Source organism: Lipophrys pholis (assembly GCF_963383615.2).
Source record: "Lipophrys pholis genome assembly, chromosome: 2".
In the NCBI taxonomy this organism is placed as follows: domain Eukaryota; kingdom Metazoa; phylum Chordata; class Actinopteri; order Blenniiformes; family Blenniidae; genus Lipophrys; species Lipophrys pholis.
The window spans coordinates 13,702,075-13,719,053 of NC_137636.1; the positions used below are offsets into that span (position 1 = coordinate 13,702,075).

The 16,979-nt window shown below is 41.2% G+C and overlaps 1 protein-coding gene across 2 annotated transcripts in view; it reads right to left on the reverse strand.

Moving 5' to 3' along the window:
• sbf2 (SET binding factor 2) overlaps positions 1-16,979 on the reverse strand; it is a 100,184-nt gene that overhangs the window by 61,956 nt on the left and 21,249 nt on the right. For both annotated transcript variants that reach the window (XM_080493379.1, XM_080493378.1), the window contains exon 3: positions 3,029-3,166. In XM_080493379.1, the coding sequence (XP_080349505.1) occupies positions 3,029-3,166 (138 nt within the window). The remainder of the gene's footprint in view (positions 1-3,028; positions 3,167-16,979) is intronic.

The window sequence follows — 16,979 nt, forward strand, 5'->3', positions numbered from 1 at the left end:
TGTCGCTGCAGAACCCTGAGCTTTATATCAGAGGGGAGAGGAGACACAATCTGGTGATTCACTAATTCTTTATCTCTACGTCTTTTCCTCTCTTGAAATATTAATATAACATTACATGTGAAAGTGTCGATAGTCTAAATCTTCTGTAAATGACACTTTATAATCCTTTTATTATAATGTGTGATGACTACCAATGCATCGTTCGTGGCTCTCAGGAACAGCACAGTAATTAAAGTTTCTCAAAACAGGGTAATGCCGTTGTGGCTGTTTTTTAAAGATGAGTTGCGGCAAACACATACAAACAATTCAGTTGTGTGAACTGCTGACAGAGATTCATCTTCAATGGCTACTGCAGGCGTGAGTCTCAGTCATTTCGGGCAATAAATATTACTACTGCATAGTCTTTTGTATCTTAATACATGGCTGGTGATGGGCTTGGCACTGATTCACCTGACATAGTTGTCCTGATGCAAACAAACATTCAGTGTGTTGGTATGAATGACAGAGGAGCTCCAGTTTGATTCAGACACCATCGAGGTAAAGGTGGTGATCGGGTATGAGCAGCTATTAATAAAGAACGACTAAGTTTTTACATTTTCTTCAAGCAGTGGAACAGATAAACCTTGCATCTTTGAAGAAGACAATGATTTTTTTTTATGCAGGACAATGCTTCATCACATGCTTTTGAGGAGCCATCACAAGGTCCGCCACATAGTTAACTTTTCATGTGCACACCTGACGTCTGTCTGTTTCACATGCAACATGTTCCCGTTGCTTTTGAGGTCTTGGTGCTTTTGTTCAACCAAATTCAGCACTGGAAGCTGAAAATTGGACCCTGAATACAAAAAGATGTCACTATTTCTGACCTAGTTTGGGGGGGGGGGGACGACGACTGTGTTCTGTTAGGATCAGTACAATAATAAAAGAAGTAAATCAAAAAAATACGTTCCAAGAAAAAGAAAATCACAAAGTCAAAACAAAATCTGTCTCACGAAGAGTCCAGCATAATTTGACCTTTGCCTTTGTTGTTGCTGACCTAAATAAGATCCAAATTGCACATATTGTGACCCGTTACACTTCAACACACTTCGCTCCCTACCAGGTGCCTTGTTAGGTGCTGGCAGGAGCTCATGGTCTGTTCATGTTTTTTAAGAGATTTAAAAAAAAACAAAAAAAACTCGTCAGGATGCAGGTTTGAAAGGCCTGTTTATTGTTTTTGTTTTTTCGTTTCTAAGGCATCTTTCCTTTATTTAGAGGGGATAGCTATGACGGAAATGCCACTAATTCTTTGGCAAAGCATTTGCCTCACGTTTCTTTGTCCCTGGATAAGTCTAAATGAATTCTCAAGCCAGTACTAAACACCGAGTGATAACAAAAGAAAGAAAACTCAGGAGCATTGATTTTCAATAGTGAATGAGGGCAATTCAAGAATATCCTACTTGTTGTATACAGCTGAGGCACTTCAAACAGAGAAGAGACTCACTCAAAGAGACCGTGGCTAGTTTTGTTTATTTCTAATTATCATATGAAGATGTGAATTAAATCTGTCTACCAGTGAAGCTTCTGCATGACTCTCATAGCGACTGTAACATTCAAGTAATGAGGAAACAATGCTTTAAGAGAGTGTTGATTAAAAAATAAATAAATAAATCCAACAAAGTGACTCCGTCCACTGCTCAAAAGCAGACACGTTTCCTGGACGAGACCACAACTCATCTGTAACTCAACAACATTTTGCTGACCTCACTGGAATGTGATTGACAACCGCTCTCCAGCTGTGACGGCACATCGGGCAGAGCGACAGGAGTCATCTAAGGCCTCCAACAAAGTCTGACACAGTGAAACAATTAGCTTGGTATTCTGTGGGCTTTTGGCAGAGGCAGAACTCAACAAGTTCATCCATATAAAAAGTATAAAACTGATCCCATCCAAACAAATCTGTTGTAATCAATAATTTATGGGGAATTTGAACAGTTCTGCCGTGACCACGAATCTGCAATCAAAGGCAAGCTTGTATGCAAGAGTAAATCAAATAAAAGCTGTTTGGGCGCACAGGTCCATCCTTTCTTTTATACAAGAATGTCTCAGCCAATTCTTGATTCATTAGGCTGGAACTTTTGTTTCCTGGTAACGCCGGAGATTCTGGAAGACATCACACATGCGACAGCCATTCCTAAAACTCAAAGTGCCAAAAAGTAAGAACCCCCCCCCCCCCCCCCCCCACAAAAAAAAAACAACAGGCTTGAAATGGAAAACAGAAAATAAGTATCATCGCATTACCCAGCTATGACATCTCTGAGGATTTCTCAAAGTCATGAGCGAGACACACGAGGATGAAGGTTGACCTCACGCTGATCGTCAGAGTCAATGAAACGCTCTATTATCACTGTGATAATCTAACAGAGGAGCCTCACGAGGAGCTCGGGGAGTCTGCTGCAAACCAATTGACAAAAGGGACTAAATAGTTTTTGAAGGTTATGGCCCCTCCTCTGGGTACACGCTACAACAGAGGGAGCCAACAAAATACCCCTGGGCAGTGGACGCCCGGCCTGCAGGGACCTCGGGATTAGCACAGAGGGCATGTCCTAAAAATAGTGGTCTGCGCAGGCGACACGATTTAAATGTGTGGGATAATTAACGGCTCTAGAAATGTCACCACAATACGAGTCAAAGTATAATTTGCACAAAAATATCCTCAAATTCAGACCTATCAAGATCTACTCAAAATAATCGCTGGCAACAAATGTTGAAACTATTTAGAATCAAGAGAAATAAATAATGCTGCAAGTATATGTGTTCCCTATCATGGTAAATAACTTCCTAAAGCCCTTTCACATGTATGAATATTAATTTGTCATTAAGGACAAACATTGAAATCACATTATATTAGTTGGCGCTGTTGAAGAATTCCAGAATTAAACAGGACAATAACCCGTCTCATGAGAAATTGTGCTTGACGACCGTGACGACTGAATCACCCAAACTCAACCAGGGGTGTAGCATGAGAGTGTAAGTGTTGTGGTCTTACCTGCAGATTGACCTCGGCCTCATGGAAAGTGAGGCAAGAGCAGTAGTGTCGGTCTGAATCGATGTCCGTCAGCACCACAGTAAAGAAGGTGGGTGTTTTCCTGTCCCTGGAAAGCCTCCAACCTCCAGGCTGGCAGAACTGCAAAGAGAAGCAGCACACCACTGATGCCCAACTTTGCTCAATGACTTTTGGCCAATTTTAAGTTTGAACAGTTGAATATTTTATTGTTGCTTTGAAGAACTGAGCTGAATGACGACTCAGAGGATATCACGTCTTCTGAGACCCCGTGCCGGTAAACCAGCCAGACCAGAAATGGACGGGGCATCGGAATACTACCGGGGCAAGTCCAGCCTAATCCTAATGCCACCACAGAGACGGGATGTCCTGTTCCAGTGTAGCAATGAGTGATTTGCCACACAACAAGTGGGAAGTGACTTGTTTAGAATTCATTTTCCTTGACTGTTTTGAGTGATGGGGCTAAATCTAATTGCACTGAGGAAAACATCTGAAATAAAAGCTGTGGAAAAGTACAAGGAATGACACAACATACCAAGTGATTGTAGTTTGGCATGGTACAAATGAACAGACTATTGTTCATCTTGCAGTCAGCTATTCTGGCGGTCCACCGTCTGTGTGAAGATTAAACTGGACGAGTTCTGCCTACAAGCCAGTCAAACTGACGCCGACGATGCACAAGCAGGTCACGTTTTGAAAAACCTTTCGGTGTAACGATGTGTTATTTTTCCCAAACATTCTGTTTATCGAGGATTTCAGAAGGACACAAATCAGTCTTTTGCAATGGATGACGAAATGGAGCCATTTCAATCTCACACAGGTTTTAGGACATAGAGAAACATGAGTCATTGCAACCATGACTGAGAACTGAGAACATCTGGGAAATGTGGAAACTACAAATTCAAAAAATATTCAAAACTCCAAATGAATTTTTTTTTTAAAGCTAACCCCCCCCCCCCCCCCCCCCTTTAAAATGACCTCTTTTATCAGTCATCTTATTTTGAATCTCGAGCTTTTTGGGGTTTTCCTTATTCATTTGTAGCATTTGCTTTTATACTCTTACTCCATTGTCTTATCATCAACGTGTTAATCTGTAAAGCACTTTGAATTGTATTTACGTCAAATGGCGTGTGCATATACACACCCGATTTATTATAAAAACAGATTTTACATATGAGACTAGTGTTGCCACTGACACTCCTCTTCCACACTGACATGGATAATTATTTGAGGGGTTTATCAAGCATCCAAAGCACAGGTAAATCACTGCATTATTAGTTCAGAGTTCAACTTTGTAATTGAGAATGTCACGGAAGGGGACAGGAGACCCCCATTCAGGAGGTAGGCAGGCAACAGATGCTTGTGTCTGGACTTTCTCTGTTTTTACTGGAAGCTCAATTGGCCCTGGCTAAAAAAAAAAAAAAAAAAAAAGTGTTTAGTCTGCTCCACATGAGCTAAACGGAGGATCACCGGACACATGAAGGACGAAAGGAATGAGTGAAGGAGGGAAGGGAGAGAGATTGATGGGTAGATAATCTGTGTACAGCCAACGACGAATGCGCTGGCAATGTAGTGTCCCTAGAGGGAAATAATCAGAGGACAGGACACAAAGAAATGCGAGCTCAATATGTGATGGAGAGCAGGAAAGTGGAGAAGAGAGGAAGGGAGAGAGGGAAGAGGGGGTCGGCTTGTTAAAGTTAGGATCAGGATGCCACCATCTTCCAGCAGATACAATAGTCCACAGGAAATGTGTTAACCCTTCATTGTGGCAAAGTGCATGTGTGTGCGTGCACTCTCAGGCCAGACAGGATCCAAGGACAAGTGTGGATAACTGTGATCCCGTGTTAAACTATTCCAACTATGCCATTCATTGTTGTCAAAAATGGAGATAAACACATTTGGGAGCACATAGCTCTGAAGATCACAGGCGATACAACATCCTGTGTGTGTGTGTGTGTGAGAGAGAGAGAGAGAGAGAGAGAGAGAGAGAGAGAGTTGATGTGACGATTTATATCAAACAAGTGTTTCCTTCATGCCGTTATCTTTCCTGTAGGTTTGCAGAGAATCCCTCCAGCGCTGGCGTGGGTTTAAAGACTTCATGGAGGTCAGCATAAACTTCACTGAGTTCAGGTGTCTGATATAACTTTGCATACAACTACTGTCTCACTGACAAAAGTGAGTCTGCCCTGCTTAAAAACAGAATTTGCAAATACAGAGAAAATGCAAATGTCAAGATTTTATATTTAACTATGTAATGAGCAAACATCCAGCTTGAGAGATTGTATTTGTAATTCAGGTTGACAAAACGCAGAGTGAATATAAACACACAAGGGAGGAATTCTGTTGAAGAAATAAGTTTCAGACTGTTTTCACACTCTCCAGGTTTAGTGAAACAAACCAGTGTGATTGCAGTTGTTAGTGCAGTTCTTTTGTGGGTGGAGAAATACTGTGCCCTCAAATGCACTGCTGTTTTAAATTAAATTCATTTGTTGGATCTTTGATTGCAGAGACGGCACAGAACCAAGCACTGCGATTGTTGGAGGCACTGTTAGACCAACAAGGCAGATGATTACCATGTTTGAGTTATGTGCCGGTTTACTAGAAGGATATCGATCAGATACTAGTAAAGGTATTCATCTAACTATCTCCTTTAGATTTGATGAGATTTATACCTATGCAATGTCCCTCTACTTACTCTGAAGAACTCTTTCTTCATGGGAAAAAAACCTCAAGACGTGAAGTGAAGTGGCAGATTTCAGACTGATGACCATGATTATAACTGATCTCATGGACAATATCCTAATTCACCTACTCATCCTTACTTTTTGCTGCTTCTTATTGTAATTTTCTCACTTCTTGTTGGTGATTTATTTTCAAATGAAGTACTCTGAATCTGACAGGTGGCGGAAATGCCTCTTCTTGACACAGATTGTCTTTTGTGTATTTTTAATTTCTACATACATTTTACAAACACTTGTTGAACTCCCACACTGGGGAATATCAAACTCTAACCCAAGTATATCAATCAAGCTACCAAGTATATAAATCTACTTTGACGTGAGATACACTGTCACATCCCATCTAATGTGAGTCACAGCAATATAAAATGTAACATTTCAATGAGATAGAGTGTTTGTTTCACTTTAAGTTCAACCAGCCTACTTTTTTTTTTTATGTACAACAAGGACTATGGGTAATAAGTTAAAGAAAAACAATGAGACATCTGAAAAAGTAAAAAAAAATGTGTGGATTTAAAGATGCAAAGTTTTGGGGAAAACCATCCCTATATTTCATTGAAATGTGCATGACAATTTAACGGGACAACAAAGTGGACAAATACATTTGCTCGGCAGATGCGCTGAAAATGTTTTCATTTTAACCTCAATGAGTGCATTTGACCCAGCAGAGTGAGAATGTGAATAAATCTGGCCATATAAAATTCTTCATAACTGTTTTTATTTGGCTATTTGTTAACATCTGTTTCGCTTTCATAGTAAAATTAATGAGTGAGTGTGTGTGTGCAAGAAGATAGACGGAAGATATGGCAAGCTGAGCAAAAGCCTTGCGAAACGATCCACTTCTTTAATCAAAAATGATTCAGGATTACCAATGTCAAAAGCAGTGTGTACAGTGGACAAATCACCAAGACCACAGAGGGAAGTGGAATACAAAGTGCTGACGGACAGCATCAGACACAAGCTGAACTGAATATCCACCTATAGCATAACAAAGACATCCACAGCAGAGCAACGGGTACGAAGGTCAACACGTAGGAAGCATAACCTTCATCTCGCTCACGCACATGCAAAAGACTTCTCATGTTCCCGAATTAGACCCGAGTCAAGTGACAAAGGAACTCTGGGACAGACTTGCTGTATTTATGCCAAAGCTGAGTAAAGTGCTGCCCCCCAGCTAAACCCTCCGCACCGCATCATGTGCTGCAGCCCAGCATGACTGACTCTCGACCGCACTATTCACCGGCTCAGCCAGTGACACTGGATACGCAGTCTGACCTGTTAAACATCGCTACAGCAGAGCACTTGAGGCGCAGCAGTAATCAAAAAAAAAGGGGGGGGGGGGGGGGGCGGCAAAAGGCCTGAGCAAGATTGGCCTGCATTCTTATACAGTGACAAGAAGTTAATGTCTGCTCAGGCCGTCGGTGGCCAGATATAACTGGGACAAGAGCCATTACTAAAGATGACTCAGGACAGGCCATTGAGGCAGCATCTCCCTTTAATGTGGGCTGTTTTTCTGTGTGGTGTGACACAATTAAGACAAAAGAAGTCCTCAATGTTTTTATCATGACCACAACATTTTAGTGTCCTGTACTAACAGAAATGCAAACAGACTTTGAAGGGTCGTAAAACATTTAAAAAGTTCCCGTCACCACAAATGAGCTCAGTCCCACAAATCTGTTCAGTGAGGGACTCGTTTCAAAATTTGGTTCAGTTACAAACCTAAATAAAATCAGGCACCAAAGTTCCTACATGTTTTCCCTACACACCAATAAAATGTGCATAGACCGAGCTGTCTCCAATGATCAAAGCATCAGCATAAATGACACAGAATGAAGAATTCTTTTTTTTTTTACTTTTCCACACTGCCCTGAACACTAAATACCAAGTTTTGTTTGACAAAAAGGAAAATAGCAAAAGGCAAAAGGAGGATTCTTTTTAACAAATAACAAAATATGCACCCAAGCATCTTTAAAACTTAGCAGGCGTAACTGGAGGGAAATCACTTTGAAAGAAGAAGGGTCAACTTTCCAAGGTGTCGGGGAGCTTTTTAAGGAGCCTGGAACTCAAGCGACTGCCAAGACAATGTGGTCAGGAAAACTGTAGCGCAACAGATGTGCGCTACATCATGTACTTCCATCTTCCTCTTCCCTCTACCTTGTTCTTGTCCCATTCGTGTCTGATGGTCGCATGCCAGGAAGGCAACACAATGACGGAAAGTGTGGTGTGAGGTGTCAGGGGCCAGAGAGGAGGGACAGGCCAAGGGAGGGGTGAGGAGGTCAATGGCGTGCTGCCTCCAGCGTTATCGGGTCTGCAGGATGAGTTGCGGACAAAACAACCAGAGGATGGCCGCTGCGGCCGAGTCTTGAGACACAAACATGCTCGTGTTTACCCCACCCGTCCCTGACTCGGCCCCTTCGCTCAAGGACGGCTCCGATTAAACTCAACTAAAATATCAACGAAATGATCACAACAGCCTCACCTCATTCCCTTCCAGCACCAGAACCATCCTGCCACTAACACACTCAAAGCAACGTATCTTCTCTGCTCTTGTTCACTCCATTGTCACCAACAATCCCCGTTTCATTTGCAGTTATGCAATTCAAGGCACACATGGTTCATTTTAAGAGCCAGATATTTTTAGACGACCATCATGAACCACACTAAATCGAAAAAAAAAATGTCGAGTCAGGCAGGGAAGCAAGAGTCATCGAGCAAATATTACAAACAGCACTGTACACAACATTTCAAGCCTCATAAATGCCATATGTGTAAGAAATACAACACCAGAGAAAGAACACACATGTATTTTTAGTGAAGAAGAAGGAAAAGACCCCACCCCCCCCATTTCTTCTTCAGACCTTGGGGAGATTTATTCACTTTAGGGCAAATACTTCATTTGACAAACAGAATAAATGAAAAACATGCGTCCAGCTCACCACATGTAACTTAAAAACAGAAAAGAAGGAAATAAAAAAGACCCTCTCGAAAATTTGACGTTTTTGCACATTAATCAATACAGAGTCAGATAAATTCATGCAATCACAAGGCGTACTTCTTTAGTTAAACCACAAGCGACTATGTTTTCATTACAATTGGCACCAGAGGGCGAAAATTGACTTCATTACATGTTGGTTTTGTCGAAAGTAGGTTAATACACACCATACCTTCCCAAGATAAACCGGTTATATCATAGTTCTTCCGAAGAATCTGTTGTGAAACGTAGAGTCATGGATTTTCCCAGCACTGTTGAGTTTTAGACCGAAAACTACAGAAACTAGTTATAAAAGATTTAAATCTATATCCAAATGTTTAGCCATTGATGTGAAATGCAATGAGATTGAAACGATAGACCTACACCGAGTTTTAAAAAGGAGATTTAGAAAAACACGGCGATGCACATTAGTGAGGTAAATTTGTTTAATATTGAAAACTAAAAAGTGAAGATTTAAAAATGCAGTGGATATAAAGAGGAGACAGATGGTCACAGACCTGTAACTTTCACGTGACAATGAAAACACAAAGCAGACACTCGACACTGGCAGGGCATAACAACTGCAGAGTCTGAAAAACAGGCAAACAGTAGGTCTGATTTGAGTTTAACCTGGTATTATGCCAATATGGAAAGACAGAGACAAGGATTGTGACTTTCATGTATCTAAAAAAAAAAAAAAAGTTGAAGTGACTGCTGTTAGTGTTAGAATACATCAGGAATAACGGCTGTTATTTCCCAAAATGTATTTTACTGTAAATACAACCCAATCACTCAATATACAGTAAAAAAAATAGCTGATAAATAGTTAAGGTCTTCTTATATTGAAACATTTCAGTAATGAATTCATCAATCAGATACAAATTATTGGAATTCAAAAACCAATCAATGCAGTGAAACTCAAACACAGCTTTACTACTACCAACAAGTTCTCTTGTAGTTCCTGTATTTTTTGACACATAGTTGGACTATGAGCTGAGGTAAAGCCGTGGTTCCATCGAGGTCTGAGCAGATAAAAAGATGAACATCTGACCAAAAATAATCTGGATGAATCACAAATTTTCAATACCTGAAATATATTTGCAGACTTAAAATGTGACAAAATCTTGAAACACAAATTCATTTTGAATAACATTTTTTCAGCGCCACCCTCCTCAGTCGTCTGATCAGCCTCACATTACCGCAGCTTTATTTTTAAATCTCCGTCAGCTGATGGCAGGTAAACACGGCATGTTGTTACGTCGTGTGAAAAGTAAACACGGGACATCAAAACCTATCTGTGAACACATGGCGTGATGCATGAAAGAGCAAGGTAAACAGCTTTGTCTTGAGGTGTGTGTGATCAGCACAATGGCCGTCCTGCGTCAGGCGGGCCGAGCACTTTGGAGCGCGATAAAGAAAATGACACTAGAACAGGTGCTTCCTCTACGGCTTTGTGGGGGCCCTGTCTCACTTCTGCCTCAACAACGTTCCCCTCAAACCACAGAGAAGTTCTTTTGTTTTGTTTTTTTTCTTCCTCTGGCGAGCGATCACTAACGTGCCGTGAAGAGTGGCATATAATGAGCTTCCCGGTTGCATTGCGAGAGTACGCGCCATCAAAGGCCTTTTACCTCATTAAATTTCGCAGAACTTTCTTGTAAAGACAACCTGCAAAAAACAAACATTTAATCAGTAATTTTTGTCACCGTAAAAATTTTCCAGCCACTAACTTTACAAGCAGACGACGACGAGGTAATGTTAAGCAAGTGTGATTAAGATTTGAGTCTCCAAAAAAAAAAGAAAAGTTCTCGCGTCCCTAAACTGGACGCGCTGTCTGCATGAATAAAAATAATGTGCACACAAGGAAGGAAAAACTTGGCATCCGGCCACAGGAGCTCTACATATGGCGTTGTTCTAAAACAACAACAGGGGACGTTATCAGTGACGTACCTTAAATGTGATGTCCGACCTCACATCCGCTGTCAGAAGTCATTATATCACATGTAAGTGCATTCCGGGCATTTCTATGGATGGCGAGTGTGACAGACGTGCGCCATAAAAACTAAAGGATAGCGGCTTTGGAAAATTCTTCATTTAAGAATTATTATCTGTTCAACAAGGATTGGACAGTTGAAATGTTCCACTAAACTGGGAAGCCCTCATTGGTAGCAGAATATATCTGACAAGAATAGATTTGCCTGGACGCTGACAGAATAAAACCGACTTTAGTAGCGGAATAGGCACATTGCATGGTTTTGCTGGCCAAACAGAACAAAATGTGGTGCGCTTCTGAGATTTCTACAACCGTTGTCTACACTACAGGACATGCTGCACCTCAAATCCAAAGAGGCTAACAGAGTTTGACAAGCACCCAGCACGTATAACAGCATGGCTTAAAATGTCAATGGAAAACAGCAATGTTGAGTATTACAGAAACAGGTTGTTAATATGTCAAGGACGAAAACCGCTCCAAAGAATCCGAAGCACTTTCCTGTGAAGATGTCCAGCATTCAGCTCATGTTAGCACCAAAACTTTTTTCTTCCCTGAGCTGAACAGACTTCGAGCAAAAGTTGTCTTTATGTTAAGAGATTTTAAATGACGGGGTAAGAAAGAAAAGCAGTAATAATAATCATCATTATTATATCTTAAGCACATTTCTGCCATAGCATTCAACCAAAGAAAGTAGATCGATGTCACATTTTAATGTGCTAATATTGCACTACGTTAAACTGTCACATCGACGCACTGTTTTGGTGTGGGATATTATTACACTATGAAGTAATCATTATCCGTGTTACGTTTTCATGTTATGCTAAGAAAAATTATCTCCGAAACATGAAATATGATAATATATTATAACGTTCTGTGGTGTGACTATTACACATCATGTCTTTGACAGACAGCCATCCATTTTTCCATTACTGCAAAAGAAAAAAAAAAGAAAATGTTACCAACTGAAAGTATATGATTAACCAGACCTCTGGCTCAGTACATTGCTAGTTGGGTTATATTCCTCCTATGCCAGAGCCAAAAGGAACTACTGCAGTAATACTTCACGTTTGAGTATCAGGAAGCATGAAAGTAAGTTGAGTCATTTGCAAACAGACTGCAGCTATATTTTGACGACTACTTAAAGCCTCGAAATGACAAAAGTAATTCTCCCCCCCAAAAAATGAAATTAAACATATTCAAGCAGAAGGAGTGCATACACGAAGACATTGACTGTGTAGTTACAAATGATGTCACCACCCACAGGCCCTGGTGTCAGCAGCACTCAGCTCTTTTTTACTAGCCACTGTGGTATTCACCAGTGGCCAAGCTGAAGGCAGCCTGCCCTCTCGGCATCAGAGAGGAAATGTACAGGATAACCGGGGTATCCCGAAACTTTGCTCTTGGATCGAATCGGCTGGCACCATATCTTGAGTAGATGTTTTTGGTCAGTTCCTGGCAGCAACAGAGTTCGTAATCACTCGTCATCATTTGTTTATTTGGGGAACGCCCTTTTATATTACAATCCTCAGACTTGTGTGTACTGGGGGGAAAAAAACTTTTCCTGCAAGTGTGAAAGCTTTTACTGTATTTCATCTATTTGGTTTGTGGATGTGGACTCTCCAGTGTGCTGTGGCGTGATTTCATCCTGTGTATTCCCATTTCCTGGTTAGTTCACAGTGCTTTTCAGGATGGAAAGTCCTGCTGGCTTGACAGCCCCAGCTTTGTTTCCTGATGTGTTTAGCTTCACTGGCACATAAAGCATTGATTACTCATCTGTGGATCTTCCTGACAAACACATGATCCCATTCTCCATCTGCCTGGAATGGCTTCTTCTATCTGGAATGCACTGTTTAGCTTCTCTCTTGGAGTTTTACAAACAAGAGCGACGTGCACAGCGACATGTCAACTGACGGTCACTTGAGTCGATCAGTCAAGTGACACAATTTGGCTGCATTCTTCCATCGGTCTGTGGTTTGGCGCGCAGCCATACTGCCGAATGTGAGCAATGCAGTTAAGCTTGGTCATGAATTGCTTCCACAAATGCAGAATAAGGCCAAATAGGACTCGTCATAACTAAAAGGGTGGGTCCCCTTTTTAGTCGGTTGAACCTGACTCAGTTTTAACTAAGCCTTTGGGTTTAGCTCTGACACAATAGACAACATTTCTATGTAGATTCCTGTCAAAATGACTCCATTTGTTTTGAGGCATTGTGGATTTATCAACACATGACACCCGCAGTTTACACATTTTTTGAATAACTTGGGGCATCCATTCTGGAAATGCAAGCCATGTTCCTCATTACAGCAGGGATTTGGGGGAAAGGGGAGGAGTTCAAGAAGTCAGCGTTCTCGACAAGAGAAATGACACAAATGTTTACAATTTAGTCAAGTCAGGTCACATTCCTCCATCAGAGAATGTGGGGCCGGGAAGCAGGTTTTTTTTATTTTTATTTTATGCTGGAACATTTTTTATTTTCGTCAGAAACAAAACAAGTGTGTGTAAAGTGGCATTTGATTCTTTAATTGAGGTCTTTTATTTTGAATTTAACATTAAAGTTTCTTCTGACTGAGGAGGCTTTCTTTATTTTTTAAACTTAAATTATTTAGGATTACTTATTCACTGGAGCACACCTTGAACCCACGTCTTCCTTCCATATGTGCGTTGTCTGAATTTGCATGGGAAGTGTACGAGTTATGAACGGACAGGCTGTGAACATCAAATTGGCTGTTTGGGAATTAAAAAAAACGTTTTCTAATTCTGATTCTAATATGGTGATAGGCCCTTGCGTGTAGGAACAAAAAGATGGTCCCTCTATAGGCAACTTTTACATATTTCTTAGAAAAGGACAAAAATAAATTACTTATTTCTATTTCTTATTTATAAATGCTTAAGTTATGTTTCTTTAAAGTGACAATACACCTCCAGGAAACGTCAGTCAATACACTAAAAAAAGTATGTGGGTGCGTGTGCAAGCATGTTTCCTGTTTACACCCAAAATAATGTCATCCGCGATTCTCTGTGCTATCATTGCAAATACAATCAGACAGAGGGGTTTACAATTTCGGTCATTTGCATGTAACTCTCACCCACTAACTGTGACTAAGCTGTCAAGTCATCATTAAAAATATGGGCTTCAAGCATTATTGCAATGGAGACTATAGCCCCGTTTCCACCGCACACAAAGTGCAGGGATGGAACGGGATGGAACGGGATGGTCCGGTACGGTTCAGGTTTCCACGGCAAGAATTGGTGATGGTACGGAAATAACAGCTCCAAGGGTCTAACGCTTTTCGGCCACCCTTCCGTCAGGGTGCTCAGGACAACTGAACGGGTCCAGTTTTGAGGAGCCGGCTGCTGATTGGTCAGATTTACTACACGTTCTCACTTTTTTTATACGTCAGCCATATGAATCCTCTGTTGTTGACATATTCAGCTTTGCACACTGTTTTTTTAGGGTTAGGGTTAGGGTGTCCGCACACACTGGCCGGCTCTGGAGCTCCGGGTTCCCCGACGCCGGAGTTCCAGAACCTGCTCCCGGCCCCAACATGGAAGTTGCCGTATCGCCCCGTTCCATCCCTGCACTTTTTGTGCGGTGGAAATGAGGCAAAAGGCACGTATCACATTGGCTCTATATTCAACAGAATGCCTGCGACCCAACCTAAAGTGCAGCTGATTCATGTATTGAACTCCCACTTCTCGAGCCTGGCTCATGTACCAGGAATTAACACACCTCTCCCTAATTTCACCTTCTGACCCCACCGAGCACAAAATATGGTTGCAAGTGCACAACATTCTACGGACTATCTATCGAGAGCAGTTTTTCTCACCGTCGATGGGAAGAAGCAGAAATTAATCAGTTAGAAAATGAAATCAAATGTCTACCCAGCAACTAATTCAAGGCAAAAGATTAGAAATAGAAAGCATCCCATTGATATGAACTCTGTAAAATGTTGTCATATGTATCAAACTGTACAAAACTTGTTTTTCTACTCAACATAACAATCCAGTAGACATATAGTTCCTATGCTGAGGTCACATGTGGTTCCAGAGCCTGTCTGCGGTGGATGTTTCTCACTTTCATAAAATTACAATATACACACACCAGACACTTCTTTAGGAGTACCTTGTTAAACACTTTGAAAACAAATAGATAACCAGCCAGTCACACAGTTAATCTTGACAAAACCCCTACAGTATTGACACACTTTAGGCCCCTAAGCATTAACTGAGCTTAGTCTAAATATCACCCACTACTTGAGTAATGTTGCCAACCCTGTTAATCTCTTTATGACCACAGAGTACCATCTTCTATCAGGTACTCCCAGCAGGATAACACATTGTGTCTAAAAGCTGCATTTGAACACAATTTCTTAAACATGACAATGTGTTTATTGGCCACTGCAGGTGATTATTGCAGCGCTCATGACCCCTTGGGAAGCTAACCATACGTCTATGGTAAAAGGAAATCAAAACTTGATTCAATGCTGACAAAAGTCATTTGCTTTCATGCCATATGTGATGGTCTCAGGTCCTCTTAACAGGCACCAAATACATCCTCCACAAAATTTAGCAGTTTTTTCCTCACAAGCACCAACTTTTCCATTTTTCCACTTTCAGGTCGAGTTTCTTGGTGTCATTTTCAAGAGCACTCTGTCATTTCACACCTATGTCAATAACACGCCTGTTCTAATTTCCTATAACCTCGTTCTCATGCTCAAACTGATCAAGAACTGGTCGAACTGGCTTCTCTTCAAACGACACACTGACTTTAAAAATCCTGCTTCACACCTTCAGAACAGTTACCAACCTTGCACCTCCATACCTGTCAGATGTCACCACTTGTACCGGCGCGTCTGCTGTCTCCATCCACCGTTTGTGCTTCAGACATGTTTGACCATTATGAGATCCAAAGCTTTTTGTTGCCCCTTGCTTCGGGAAACCCTTCCCTCCCAACATCTATCTATCTATCTGAAGAGAAGTTAGCATGTGCTAAAAATGATTGGTATTGGTATTAATAATAATAATAATTTTAATAATGCATGGGTTTTATATAACGCTTCTCTTGACAGGGTTCAGTGTCTTGCCCAAGGACAATTCAGCATGTAGGCAGGCAGTATTAAGTATTGCTGAAAGAGCCAACAAAATCTGAGGGTGGACTGCGGACAGAAGTCCGTATCTGGAGAGAACCCGACAAAAGTACAGAAAGAACATGCAAACTCCACTCATGAACCCACCACCCTGTTAACTAGCAGATTCAAACTCAAACCTTTCTTTCCGTCAAGCAGAACAAATCACTGCATCAGTAATAAATAACTGCATCATCGTGAAATACTCAAGAGCAAATGGAGTCAAAAGCAGAAATATTGAAATAACTCAAAACATTTTTCATCCACAAGAAAAAAAAGGATTTTGTTCTCTGTTAAATGAATAAATTGTGCTGCTTTCTTTGTTAAATTTATACATAGTAAAACTGCCCAGTTGTGTGTCTGCTGTCGTTTACAAGGATTTGTTTTGGAGGCTGGATTATGGTTTACCACTTAGCACTTTCTTGGAAGTACGCAGGATAAAACAATTTATATTGTGAACAGAGCAGATGTCTTGGTTGATCTGTGGAGACGAAAACAGCCACCCGCCTATCACAGTGTTGCAAAATGACATTGTTGTCAGTCAAATAAAACCCACACTGCTTTCCCGAAACCCACGAAGACATTTACCACAGATTAAATCAACCACGACAAAGTGTTTGTGATTTTTCTTTCTAGTAACCATTAGTTCCACTGCATCTTAGAGCACTTTCATGAAAGCATTATTCAGGGGTCGCTGTGGGGGCCATTTCTATCTGCAACAATTTTGATGACCATTACATGACTGAGTAAGCAGTGGGACCAAAAAGCAAATGACCGGCATGGTATGCGGTCAGGGAAACAGCTCCGCTTGCCTGCTGGGTGAGTGGGTGGAACAGAAAACCCACAGTGTACGCAGTGTGCGTTGGCTTGTTTCAGTACAGAATTACAATTGTTGAGTGGACCGCATCAGCCCAGTGAAGCTGTTTTCATTATAAAACACCTTGAACTAAACGCTAAAGCTTTTAAAAGGTGAGGACAGGTCACTTGAAAACTTTGGAAACAAAGTGAGAAATACGTCAAAGAGGGCCAAGACATTACAAGTCGAAGGTCTCTACGTCAACGGACCCTTTGAGGATGTTTCAGTTCCCGCCATCCAAAAAGAAAGACTGAG